The sequence below is a fragment of the Merops nubicus genome, unplaced genomic scaffold (genome assembly GCF_000691845.1).
Source record: "Merops nubicus isolate BGI_N331 unplaced genomic scaffold, ASM69184v1 scaffold9520, whole genome shotgun sequence".
NCBI classification, from domain to species: Eukaryota; Metazoa; Chordata; class Aves; order Coraciiformes; family Meropidae; genus Merops; species Merops nubicus.
The window spans coordinates 1-13,237 of record NW_008580882.1 but is presented as its reverse complement, the minus strand read 5'-3'; the positions used below and the strand labels follow the sequence as shown (position 1 = coordinate 13,237).

Below are 13,237 nucleotides of genomic sequence, written 5' to 3'. Positions count from 1 at the left end.
CAGGAATTTGTGTGGACACGCCAGGTCAACTGGAGTAGTGTCCTGGGCAGTGCTTCTTGTTTGTTTTTTTTTTTACTTTGTCTTTTGGCTCATGAATTTATGCATGGCAAGGAGAGCGTGGACTCTGTGGTACTAAGCTGGGAGCTCACACACAGTGTGTCCCAGTCGCTGTGTGGAGCTTCATAAAATGACACTTAATGCAGCAAATGAGCAATGCTCTGCATACTAGCAGGAACTTCCCATCTTTCACCAGGAGACCTGCAGTAGTAAATATCACTGACCATTGTGATTTGAGTATGGTAAGCCCAGTCACAGCTTGCTTTCTGAAGCTGGCTCACTGTAGGCAGGAATACCAGCAGGGCTGGACCATGTCTAAGGTGATTCTAATGTTTTCCCTCTGTGCAAATATCAAAACATTAAAACAATGAATGCAGCAGCCCAAGCAGCTTCCACTGTCCTGAGTTTATTTGACATAGGCACGCGAGAAGGGATTGAAGCAAGCCCTGACAAATACACTTGTATCAGTCTAACCAAAACATTGTTTATTCTGTTTTACAGATTTTGGCCATTGTGTCCATTCTGTTCATCGTACTGTCCACTATTGCTTTGTCTCTTAACACGCTGCCAGAGCTTCAAGAAATAGATGAATTTGGGCAGCCAAATGACAACCCTCAGCTCGCACATGTCGAAGCTGTGTGTATTGCTTGGTTTACCATGGAGTACCTTTTGCGTTTTCTGTCCTCACCAAATAAGTGGAAGTTCTTCAAAGGCCCGTTAAATGTCATTGACTTGCTGGCTATCTTGCCATACTATGTCACCATTTTCCTCACGGAGTCCAACAAAAGTGTCCTGCAGTTCCAAAATGTCAGACGTGTTGTTCAGATATTTCGTATCATGAGGATCCTGAGGATTCTTAAGCTCGCCAGACATTCCACAGGCCTTCAGTCGTTAGGCTTTACGCTCAGGCGGAGTTACAATGAGCTGGGCTTGTTGATATTGTTTTTAGCCATGGGAATAATGATATTTTCAAGTCTCGTTTTCTTTGCTGAAAAGGATGAGGATGCTACAAAATTTACCAGTATCCCTGCATCGTTCTGGTGGGCAACTATCACTATGACTACCGTAGGATACGGGGACATCTACCCTAAGACGCTACTAGGTAAAATAGTTGGAGGGCTTTGCTGTATCGCTGGAGTGCTGGTCATAGCCCTGCCCATACCAATCATTGTGAACAACTTCTCAGAGTTTTACAAGGAGCAGAAAAGACAGGAGAAGGCCATTAAGAGGAGAGAGGCACTTGAGCGAGCTAAAAGAAATGGCAGCATTGTCTCCATGAACCTGAAGGACGCCTTTGCTCGCAGTATGGAGATGATAGATGTGGCCGTGGATTCGGGTAAGCCTGGAGAAGCAGCCAATCCAAAGGAGACACCTGATGACAGCCGCTTGTCTCCAAGCCGGTGGAAATGGGCCAGAAGGACGATGTCTGAAACAAGCTCCAACAAGTCTTACGAGAACAGGTACCAAGAAGTCAGTCAACGAGACTCCCATGAGCAGCTGAACAACGCCGCGTCTTCCTCCAGCCCGCAGCACCTCAGTGCCCAAAAGCTGGAGATGCTGTATAACGAAATTACTAAAACTCAGTCTCAGCCTAATCTTAATGCTGGTTACCTAGACCAGCCCTCCAAGCCCCCTGTGTATGAGGAAGAGATAGAAATGGAGGAGGTTGCAGGTCAGAGGGACCCGCTGCCGGCTGGGCCGACGGACATCATCATGGACATGAGGAGCACCTCCAGCATCGACAGCTTCGCCAGCTGTGCGACCGACCTCACCGACACAGAGAGATCCCCCCTCTCTCTGGTTCCTGGCTCCCACCTGCAAATGAGATTTGCAGCTGATGCTGTTAACCTGGAAGACAACCAAAGAGGAAGAAGTTCTCAGTTTATACCCTTCACAAAAGACAGAGTATTTTCTCCGGCCGATGTCACCTTTGACTATAATCCAGTCAGCAGAGCTGTTCTCAATGATGGCAGTGAGTCCCAAACTGTTTTGCATGGTCATTTGCATTTCGACACTGCCATGGAAAGCCCCAAAAGTTCCCTGAAAGGTAGCAACCCGTTAAAATCTCGATCCCTTAAAGTTAATTTCAAAGACAGTCGAAGCGGCGCTCCGCAAACGCCGCCGAGCACGGCGAGGCCGCTGCCGGTGACGGCAGGAGCAGACTGCGCCCAGGCCGCCCCCCAGCACATCAGCACCATTCTCCTGGAAGAAAACTCCCCCCAGGGTGAACGGCCTCTACTCGGCGCCCACGCGTCGGCCCTTTGTCAGGGGCATCCGAAAAAATCATCTCCTCTCCTCCCCAGACACAAGTTCTTCACTTTCCCTTTAAAAGAGAGGAGGAGCTTCACTGAAATGGACACGGGGGAAGAAGAAGAGTTTATGGAGGTCCGTGGTGTGAAACAGGAGAAGAAGCAGGCGGCCAAGACAAATTGCTGCGGGGACAAGCACAAGGATGGCAGCCATTTAACAGAGGAGCCACAGCTCAGCTCTTCACCCAAAAGCATGAGCCACAACTGCACTCAAGACATTTACCATGCCGTGGGTGAGGTACAGCAAGACAGTAACCAAGAAGGTCACAAAATGGAAAACCATCTGTTTGCCCCAGAAATTCATTCAGGTCCAGGAGAAACTGGTTACTCTCCCACACGCGAAACTAGCATGTGACTAGTTACAAAAGCAATAAAAACACCTTTTCTTAAAACACAGTTAGTAATGCCTATGAACTAAAAACATGGAAAGCCTCAAACAAATGTGCATAAAATGTTATTTTTGCATGGCATGAAGGGTTCTTTAGTTTAAATACTGTTTAATTTAAAAAAAAAAAAAAGACTGCTTTTTGTAACAAATTGAAAAAAAATGGTAAAAAAATGACTTGAGAACTGTGAATCAAATGGAGGGAGCTCTGTTAGGAGCTAGTGTTCTGCAACATCTGACATTTTTGATCCTTTCAATTATGACCGTAGACAGATTTTGAACTCTTTTAATTTATTTTGCTTTCTTGGTTACAATGAGTTTTAGAATTTGCACACGAAAGGATGAAATGTCGATGCATGCGTTCAGAGGGATGTGAAACAAGGTGCTCTGAGCCTGAAAAATGCACATATTTGTAAATAGTTTGGGGTTCATGGGAAAGCTGCTGTTACCAGGGGTTTGTGGGCAGAGGTGTCCTGGGACACAGGTACTTCCTTCACAGCGTGCTGCCTGGAGGGTTTGTACAGACTTCTGTTGCAGAATTGCAACTTCTGCTTAAAGCATCTCACGTTATCTGGCTTTTTGTTACAAAGCTCATGAGTATATCTGTTAATCAAGGACTATGGTGTTCTAGTTTATCTGTGCTCTAAATCATGATTTTTTTTTAATTTACGTAACTTGTGTTATTGCATTTGTCAGTTTAATTAATGATCCTGTGAGGAAAAGCAAAGATTTAATGACCAGAACATGAAGGAGTTGATATTTATATAGAAAACTGCCAGCATTTCATAACTATGAAAAAAAGGCGTTCCAATTAAAAAGAAAAAAAACATGGGAGTTATTTCTGTGGCAATAAATAGTGCCAAATGGCTATACAAATATATCCCAAAGTCCTCAATCTCTTAGAATATTTATTTTAACTTGGTATTTAAAAAATTATATTGCTTCATTATTATTATCATTATATTCCATATTACTACCCACGTTCTTTTTTCCCTTTGATTTAACAATATTTGCTTCTAGACAATCTTTGGGCTTTCTTTCCCTTTCCTTTGCACTCAGTGCCCACACCTCAGCCATGGCAGTGCTGCAGTTTCAGAGGGAGGGTGCAGGAGACCAGCTGTGTAGGGGCAGCAGGACCTTGTGTGATCACACACCACACTGCTGGAGGAAGCAGGCGGCAGCTCCCTGGGACTGGCCCCCGCTGTCCCGTGACCCGGAGCTTGTCTCTGGGTTTCAGTTCAGCCATTTGGACTGACAGAAGGTATTGCCTGACTCACCAAATTTGCCTCAGCCCGTCCCAAAACAGAGCATAGGCTTCCTCCTGTGCTGAAGTGAAGGGGAGTGTTGCTCAGTGCACTGACCACTGCAGAGCACCTTTGGTTTCTCTTACACTCTCCAGCTTTGTAGAAGAAAGATGGTGAACCAAAGCCTTCATTGCCAAGTACCCACTGGCTGAAAAAAGCTATTACTTTTTATTATCCAGCACCAATAGCTTCCTATGCCATAATATAAAAAGGCCTATAGATGACTTTAATTCCCTTAATCATAAAAAGTTGATTTAATTCATTAATCATCATCATAAGCAATAGTGTGCAGCTGCCCAGGCTGTATCAGCCCTTCGGGTTGGGGGATTTTCTGATTTCCATAACAAGGTAACATTGAGGCATCTCTTCAGCCATTTGAAAATCTGGGAATATAATGACATTTTTCCTAATGTCTGGTCATTAATTCTTAAAACAAAAATGATTTTTTTTGTCCTTACTTGCAGTTCATTGCAACTTGCTGCAGGCAGTTTTACCAATCTGTACGGCATTCTGTGTAACGTTAAATCACCCTGTGTCTCACTGCTGAAAAACTTAGCTCGAGTATTTTATAGTCATTAATCTTCTATTTTTTTATTTTTTTTTTAGTTCTTAGATATTTTCAGTGACTAAAACTAAATGACAGTCAATTTTTATACGCCTACAGTGTTGGTCTGTATTTTCTATGTGCAGTTTTATGAAAACACATGGGCCTGTTCCATCTGCCTTTACATCCTAGTGGGCAAATGAAGATCAAATTAAGTCCAAATGGGACCTGATCCCATGCTCTGGATCCACAGAAAAATCTCCCTGAAGATACTGTCCTGGCCAGCCCAGGGGCTGTGCTGTGTTCCTCCTGTGTGCTGGTCGGACACGTGCCACTGGGTGGAAAGGGAGCAGCCGAGCCATGGGGGACGGATTGCAGGAGCTGAGGTTTTATTCCTCAAGTTCTCCCGAGATAAATTTCAAGCAAATGTGATTCTGCCCTGTTAAAATTGTAAAAAAAATCAATATTGGTAAAATCAAAGCTTCAGTCCTTGTGCAGCTGAATCTCCCCTGAAAACAATGGGAACCCGATGGGAAAAGGGACTGACTGGAATACAAGTGGGGCTGGCAAGAGTCCCTCTCCTGGTGAAAATCAGCAGGAGCTTGAGCTATAGATCAGATGTAAAGAACAGGCCCTTACTGACTGCCGCATTTTAAATGTTTTCAGAGAAGCACATTTATTTTGAAATTGTACAAGCAAAAGAAATACAATTCTCTTTATTAACAGATGCTGTATTTTTTTTAAATAATGGAAGCAAAAGGATCAAACTTTGGAAGTGCTTTTGGTATAATTTCATGATATATTTTTGACTAGGCTGAATATTATTTCCAGAAGTACAGGTTTAGATACCTGCTGTTTCAGTCTTGACTGCACACACAGGATTCTCTCCTGAGTATCTAGCTCATGTGTAACTCCTGATTAAAACATTTATCATGAATTGCTATGTAACAATTTATGCAAAATTACCCAAGTATATTTTTATGTCTATCTAAAACTTTGAAGCCATTTCAGGTGTATCAGCCATTCACAACAGTAATGGGAGGGTTGGTTTTTAGTTCTGGAGTCAGTCCCCAACAGTTGTGGGATTCCAAAACAGCTTAAGAAGTTTTAGGATGAAGTGACTCCTGAAAAGTGTCTGACTCTTCACGTCACTGGAAAATGAATGTTCAGGGAGATAGATTTACAATTAATCTATTTTTTTATATTTTCTATTAACTGTAGAGTCGTGACTCAAGGCTTTCATTCCTTTTCAATGGTGAAACCGAATGTACACGTGTAAAAGATGTTCACAGAGTGGTCAGAACCATGTTTGAGTAAGTAGCTAGATTAATCCAGATCTGGAGAGGGGAGGATGTTGCACAAGCTGCCACGGCCGTTCCTGCAGGAAGCTGTTTACAGGGGATGCACATAACCTAAAGAATGTAGCGTGGCATGGGAAGTTATTGCACTATAGAATTTATATAAAATACACTTTTTTAAATAAAAACACAAAAGGCCTTTTAATGTGTCATTGTATAGAAGATAGGAGCCTCTGTGCTAATACAGCAATCTCATGTACTGTGTCCTCACTTCAAAACTGGTCCCGAAATTCAGTGGTGTCAGAGAGGTGATGTCTGACCTAGCACGAGAACAACTGACTTGAAGAGCTTTCTAGCACAATATTAGGTAACCAAAAGCATGTACAGAAAATTGTGTGTTTGCCTGTAACATACATAAATCAAAATGACAATTGGCTTCTTGAGTCTTTTCCTAACAGGTAACACTGGGCAACAGATTTTTATTCCTTGAAAATCAACCAGTTCTTTTAAAAGTAGGTCTCTCCCCTTATACGTACACCAAGCTTCTGTTTCCTTAGATCTGTTGGAAACAAGTTTTACCTTCAAATTAATTAACTTATTCAATCTCATCTCTAAACTAGCTCCAGTACAAAAGCCAGTTTTCTTTTTCAAGTGCTTTTGCACTTACAGTCGGCCTGGTAAAAATGTCCAAGACTTACCTGACTGGGGTTTTTTTATTCATATAATTATTTCATCATCTGGATAGAAAATAAAGTGTAACAGTTTGATTGTGCAAAACATATTTTAAAGGAAAAAAAAAAAATGTAAGAAATATGGTTTTTTCAAAGTAGCCAGCACAAATCAAGCAAGAAATGTTAAATGCAGCAAAAGAGGAATAAAGGCAGAAAACTGTCAAGGCATGTTTTAACATATACTATATAAACGAGATGTAATAAAACACATATAAAATAGTCCTTGTTCACACTTAATGAGGTAAAAATGCCAGTAGCAAAAGATTTAATTCTGGTCCTACTCCATCTTAATTTTATCCTGGAACCAACAGGTCTCTACTGAGGTTTTCATTGATGTCATTTTTCAGAAGATGTTCCTGAAAAAGAAGATACTGTATGCTCTTACCTTTGGATCTCTTCCCATTGCCTGCCAAACACAAACCTTCTCTTCTTGTGAGTGGTTGGAAGGCAACCCACCCAACCAGATGGTACGTGTCTCCTCTTTATCAGGAAGGCGTTTGGGTTGTCTGGTGCAGGTGTCTACACAGCCAAGAGGAGCAGAGTGTCGTTTTCTCTGGCACTGTTGCAGCCACACCACCTCACAATTTCACATTTTATAGTTTTAAAATGCCCTGACTCCTCCAGTGCCCCCCTCAACCTGCACCCTGTTTCATTGCAGTTGCTCAGTGCTTTTGCAAGGGCTTTTGTGAAAGCAGTTGACTGCTAAACGCTGTTAAGAAAGGCATCAGTGTATGTGTGAATATTTGTCTCCTGTTCCATGTTTTTGTATTGCTCAGTGGTATCAGTTTAAACTCCAGCTGAAATGCTTCCATGTTTTCAGGCAGAGGAGGTGTCCTGGGAGGCCAAGCCCTCACAGCTACCTGACCTGCTTCCTCCATGGAGAGAGGGTGGGTGGTTGGCAGGCAGAGGCAGAACTGTGATGAACCCTCATGTGATGGTTTCTTGTTCAGTGCTCATACACCCTGTGACGTCTGCACGTGGAGAACACCCTTGTCTTTGTATTTGTTCTGTTGCAGGTTTAAATAATATCTTTTTGAGATGTTGTGTTATGATATTTAAGAAGTATTACCCTTTAGTATATTGGAGATTTCTTTCAAAACAGCAGTGATACCTTACGGTCCTATTTTATTATCAATTGCTATTTAATTTTCTTTTATGACACCTAATACAGCTCCAGATGGATCCCATTGTAGAACAAGGAAGTAACACACAAATATTTATTACTCTTTTTAATTAAAAGTAGCTAAAAGAACATGCTATTAGCTAACATTTAATTCAAAAAGATAAGATTATCCTCATTATTCCTTTGAGCCAAACAGAACAGTGACATGTCATTACCTCAGACATTGACACGAGACCTGTGGTTAACGAATCTAAGAGCAATCTGGGTAATTAATTTCATTAGATTAATTTTTTTCCTCCAGTAAGTACATATTTAATGTCAGCAGGACTAGTGTGAAGGCCTATGGCTACGTTTACATTGGCAGCTGAGGGGAAATCAGAAGAGCTCTCTTGACATGAGTCTCTAAGCTATCCCTGTGCTTGGGTTCCCATCACAGAGCAATCCTGGGCCATGCAAACTGGATCACTTGTAGATGAAGCTGGAACAGATATCTTGTTCCATGAGGCCATCTCCTGTGCTGCCACCAGGACGAGGTGCTCAGGCCTTGAGGACCAGAGCTGCTGCAGAGGGGTAGCCCTGGTACAGAGTGTGAATGGTCAGCACGAACTGCTTCCCTCAACAAATCTGTTCTGCTGTGTTGTACTGCTTGCTAATGTAGACATAGACTGTCTCTACCACACTTGTTACCTCCAGTCCACCTACTCTTGGCAAATTTTGTACTCAGCAGATTTTGCCATTGTCTTCAGTGGTATTGCATGGAAAGAGCAACGTGTGGCCAAGGGTGAGTTGTCCCCAGTGTGTTCTCCAGCTTAACCCAGGAGGAATCACCGAAACGATAAATCCTTTATAACCCTTGGACCTTCAAAACCCTCATGGTTTGCAGTTTGGATGACACCCTTAAATACTGCATATTGCTCTAGTCCATTTACCCTAAAGGTGTTGCATGTGAGGCAGGACAGACAGCTCCACATCGACTCTCGTTCCCATGCCATGGAATCAGCAGAACGGTTAAACTGGCAGCACGTAGCTCTCTCACTTAGCAGGGACTCTGAGCTTATAATGGTGTGAGTTAAAAAATGGGTGAGCAATGATGGAGGCTCAGAAACCCAGCTTGAGTATTTTGTGCCAATCTGCCACGTCTAGATTTCTTTCCATTCATATCATCAGTTGAAATTTATTTGAGCTGGGGGCTTAGTGGTGTTTTGACCCTGTGCTCGGTTGCTCTGATGTCTAGGACAGACCTTGTAAAAGGTAATGCAAGGAACAGCCCATTCCTTACCTTAACTTTTTTTTTTTTTTTTAAGTGTTTCAAGGTGAAGGACACATCTTATACTGGTATTTTCACTTCCAGTTTTGCTCAGATAGCATCTCTCAGGAGAGGTTCAGAATATGAAACAAATATGCCTGTTCTTGAAGTCCTTAAGCAGAAAGTCACTGGGAATTCTGCCTGTATACAACTGAAGGATTCAGCAATATTTTGTAGCTTTAGGGAAAAGGAACTGTTTCAAAATATATTACAAAATGAAAAAAGAAAAAAAAAAAAAAAACAACTAAAACCACTGTTGGGGACAATCATAGGTACTTCTGCGAGGATGCAGAGTTCTGGATTTATACCTCTACATTTTCAAAGAGTTATGCAGATTTTACCTATATAGCTCTTTCAAAAGTCAAAGGAGCCATGCTGATGAACTGGAACATGGAGGGGTTACTGTACAAAGAACCTAAGAGCTGGATACATAGCATATTGCTTTAAGATCACTGTAAATATCAACTAAAAATATGTACTAATTCATGTTTATAAAGGTGTTAGTTTCATAGATAGGGCAGCATGACTATTATTAGCTTTATTGAGTTGAATCAACTTTACTTTGTGTTCCTGTGTGAATGCTCTGAATGCTGCAGACAAGAAAAGCACAACAGTATCTTCTCAAGTTCTCTGGGTGCGACAGCAGTGTCTCCACCATTGTTCATTTTACAGAGTTAGCAACAGTTCATCACACAGTGCTCTATGAACAGCACACCTTCCTCTGAAGAGCTGTCACTAGGAGGTAACAGCATCCGTGGTACGTCGTGTCTAATCTCATCCATCTGCCTTTACAAAATGCCCCAGACGTTTTGTGGGAGAACATGCTGCTTTTGCTTCACGTGTCCTTTGTATTTGGGGGTGGGGCATGGGAATAATAGGGCATTTTGCAATGGTAATTGCATCAAACACGCTTTTTTCATTATTATTTTATTTGTCAGAAACATTTTGGTTTAGTTTCCTTTTGTAGATGAGACTGTTTGACGGTAGCTTTGTTCTTTCAGCTGCCCATTAGACTCCATTAGACTAACAACGTCTCACATTTGGTGGTATTCGTATCAATGTCTCCATATCAGCTACATTTAACTTCATAAAAAAGGAAATGTGATAATTATTTTTGTCATACTAGATTTTGCTGATCAACTAAATATTTCTGCACCAATCTACATATTACTGTGCATGTTGTAGTCTGTACGATTGTTCAACATCAAAATACCTGTTTAATTTATGTCAAATGTCTGTAAAATAAATGCATTGTTCTCCATTTCAGTCTGATAGAATCAGCAGGATAGCAAATAAATGTGTAAATGAATCATCTGTGTCTCATTTCAGTTCTCTGCATGACACCACTTCACATTGAACATTGCCTACATATCAGAACAGGAATCTGCAGTGTCTTTAGAGTTCATTACCTCACGATGTTATACAGAGATCTCTGTGTACAGAAATAAACCATTTGGCTATGCAAATAAAGTTAGAATCCATTTTTTTAATTATTATTGTTAAATACAGTGTTTCTAAGCCTTTCTTGCCCCCCTCTCTGCTCAGCATCACTGCTGGTCAGTGCTCAGTGCCCGCAGAGGTGAGGAGCAGGGCTGCCTGCAGGCGCATGGGAAGCTTTAGCAGCAGGTTTTGTACAGCTGAGCCGAGGTGCCCAGGCTTCCCGGCTCACTGAGGGCATACTGGTGAAGTCCAGAGGCCAGTAGGTTAGGGTAAAATTATTTCTCTATATTCAGTAGGCAGATTTCAAGGAATTCTAATATCAGGATTAGGAATTAATTGAAATAGTCAAAATATCATTATGTGAAGCCTTAATTCACTGTGGATTTAAACTATGTCTCTGCTGACTCTCAAAAAAAAAAAAAAGAAAAAAAAACTAAATCAAAAGTTGAGCAAATTTTGTTCAGACCTCTTTTTTTTTGGTCTCCAGAAACCTACATCTATTTTTCTACCTTACAGAAAACAGAAACGGGTAGGGTAAAGTTACACTGTATGTATTCTGTAGTGAGCTAGGTGATTTTTAAAAGTTTCAGAGTACCTCGCAGGCCACAGGCCTCAGCTGCCTGCAGAACCAAATGGTGACAGTGTCTACAAAAAAATTAGTTATTTATCTGTGACGACAACAAGCCTGTTTCCAGGCCTTCATCTTATGTCTAAACTGTGGCTTTCTCCAAAAGAAGTATTAACTTTAATGGAGAAATTCAAGAACAGTTGTTATAGAGCTGACTCATTTTTAGACTGTGAGCCAAAAATGTTTTCCACAGTAAAACAACTCCAGTTACCTTTCCAACAGCACTTTCAGGACTTGGAATCATAGGATGGTTGGGGTTGGAAGGGACACACTTACAGGTTTTCATCCAAGCACTGAAACACCAGGGCGCTTAATATATGGGCACCACAGATTTTCTAGTATTAACTACAATTTACCTTCTCTGTTACTTTTACAGCTAAACAGGCAGGTATGTATCTTCACAGGACTAAACTTGTTGCAAGTCCATCCTCTCTCTCCTAGACACAATGTTCAGCTAATCAGTAGAGCCAGAAAATCCTATTTCCAACACCTTATTTTCACACTGGGAACAGTTTCAAAGCTGTTAGCTCCTAGTGTCTGGCACGCTTAGCAAAATAGACAAACACATAAATAAATTAGGCCTTCTAAACAAGCAAAGTTTCTGAGAGGTCTCTATCATTTCATAGAAATATAGCTACCTTTGCTGAAATTGTGTATTTTAGAGATAGTTCCGTAAAAAACAGGACCAAATGTCAGCCAGTACTCAATATATCTTGCCAGTAACTCATGGACTTATTCTGCATGTCTTTATCAGGCAATCTTGATTTACATAAAATATAACCCATAAGGATCATTTAAATGGTGGCTAGTGATACTGTGGTGAGCTGCACTGCCTTTAGCTCCATTCCAGGCTCTAGTGTAGCTCGTCATCCAAGGCAGAATAAATAGCTATCAGTTCCTTTTCTGTGTTTGAATTAATCTCAGCAGAAGTGCAGAGACCTTGCTGAGCTCATTGTAATGAATACTGTGATACGTCTGTCTTTAAAATATCATTACATTAACTGAGAATAATGCAAGGTTTATTCTTTCATATGTATAATAGCTTAATGAGCCATTAAGATGTCTAGTATTTAAAGCATACAATGAGGAGATCTACAGCTTAAGCTTCAAAAATTATTCAGAAAACCTATAAGTGCTAATAGCACTCTCGGAAGGACAAATCTAGACTTTCATGTGTTTCAAAATTTCCCCTTTCATCTTATTCCATAAAATGCACAAAAGAAAATGGGAGAAATATGTAATACTGAATTAAGTAATCTAAGTTGGGAAAGGCAAACTGGGAACATACACATCAGATAATATCCTGCTGATGATCAGTTCCCAGGACATTCCACTCATTTTCTTTTACACTTTCTCTAGGTAACTGTTCAGAAGGTTCTCCCTCTGCCACTGATCAGAGAATCTGTCCCCGTGGAGGCCACAGTATCCCTCCCCAAAGGGGCTGTGTGTTTTTGCAGTGACCCCCAGGCCTCCCCCAGGCTGCCATGCTGGGTTTGGGCCTCCCCGTGGGGCTCCCCCGCACTCCGCTGACGGTGGGCAAGGCGCTCATCGGCTCAGCCTTGCCACTGAGGCCTGAGGAGCTCAGACCGTTGGAACCACTGCAGATGCCCAGGGGATCAAGAACAGGTCATGGTTGTGGAGCTGTGACTGTTTTCTGTTACAGACCAACCTCACCCACTTCTTTTCTCCTCTCTTCCAGTTGCACCCAATTGCTTCTGTGGGATTGGCTCGGGAACGATACCCCAAAATCTCTGGGACATCTATGTGAAATCATGCCTGCATAATCTCGGCATACTCATACATAAAATGCTTCCCTGAGTGGGAAGTTACTGTCAATCATTTCTAGACAGATGTGATTTTCCGAGATCTGTTATTTTTGACAGTCCCATCAGAACTCCAGTCCGATCCTTTATTTCCACATACGATGAATAACTTCAGCAATATTCTTTTAACAGAACTTTCGAGGCTCCGTTGCTTTAATTTTCCCATCATTCTATGTAGCATAACTATTACCACGGAACGAATTCAACACAGGGACAGGGCGCCGTGGCTGTGTCAGGCCGCTCGCTCAGCCCGAGTACAGGGCGGGCGGGGCGGCCTGAGGCGGCGGGG

At 41.8% G+C, this 13,237-nt stretch overlaps 1 protein-coding gene across 1 annotated transcript in view; it reads left to right on the top strand.

Moving 5' to 3' along the window:
• Nucleotides 1-2,721, top strand: part of KCNB2 (potassium voltage-gated channel, Shab-related subfamily, member 2) — a 95,821-nt gene extending 93,100 nt beyond the window's left edge. The window contains exon 2 of the mRNA XM_008944304.1: nucleotides 559-2,721. Coding sequence (XP_008942552.1) covers nucleotides 559-2,721 — 2,163 coding nt within the window. The remainder of the gene's footprint in view (nucleotides 1-558) is intronic.
• Nucleotides 2,722-13,237: the final 10,516 nt, after the last annotated feature.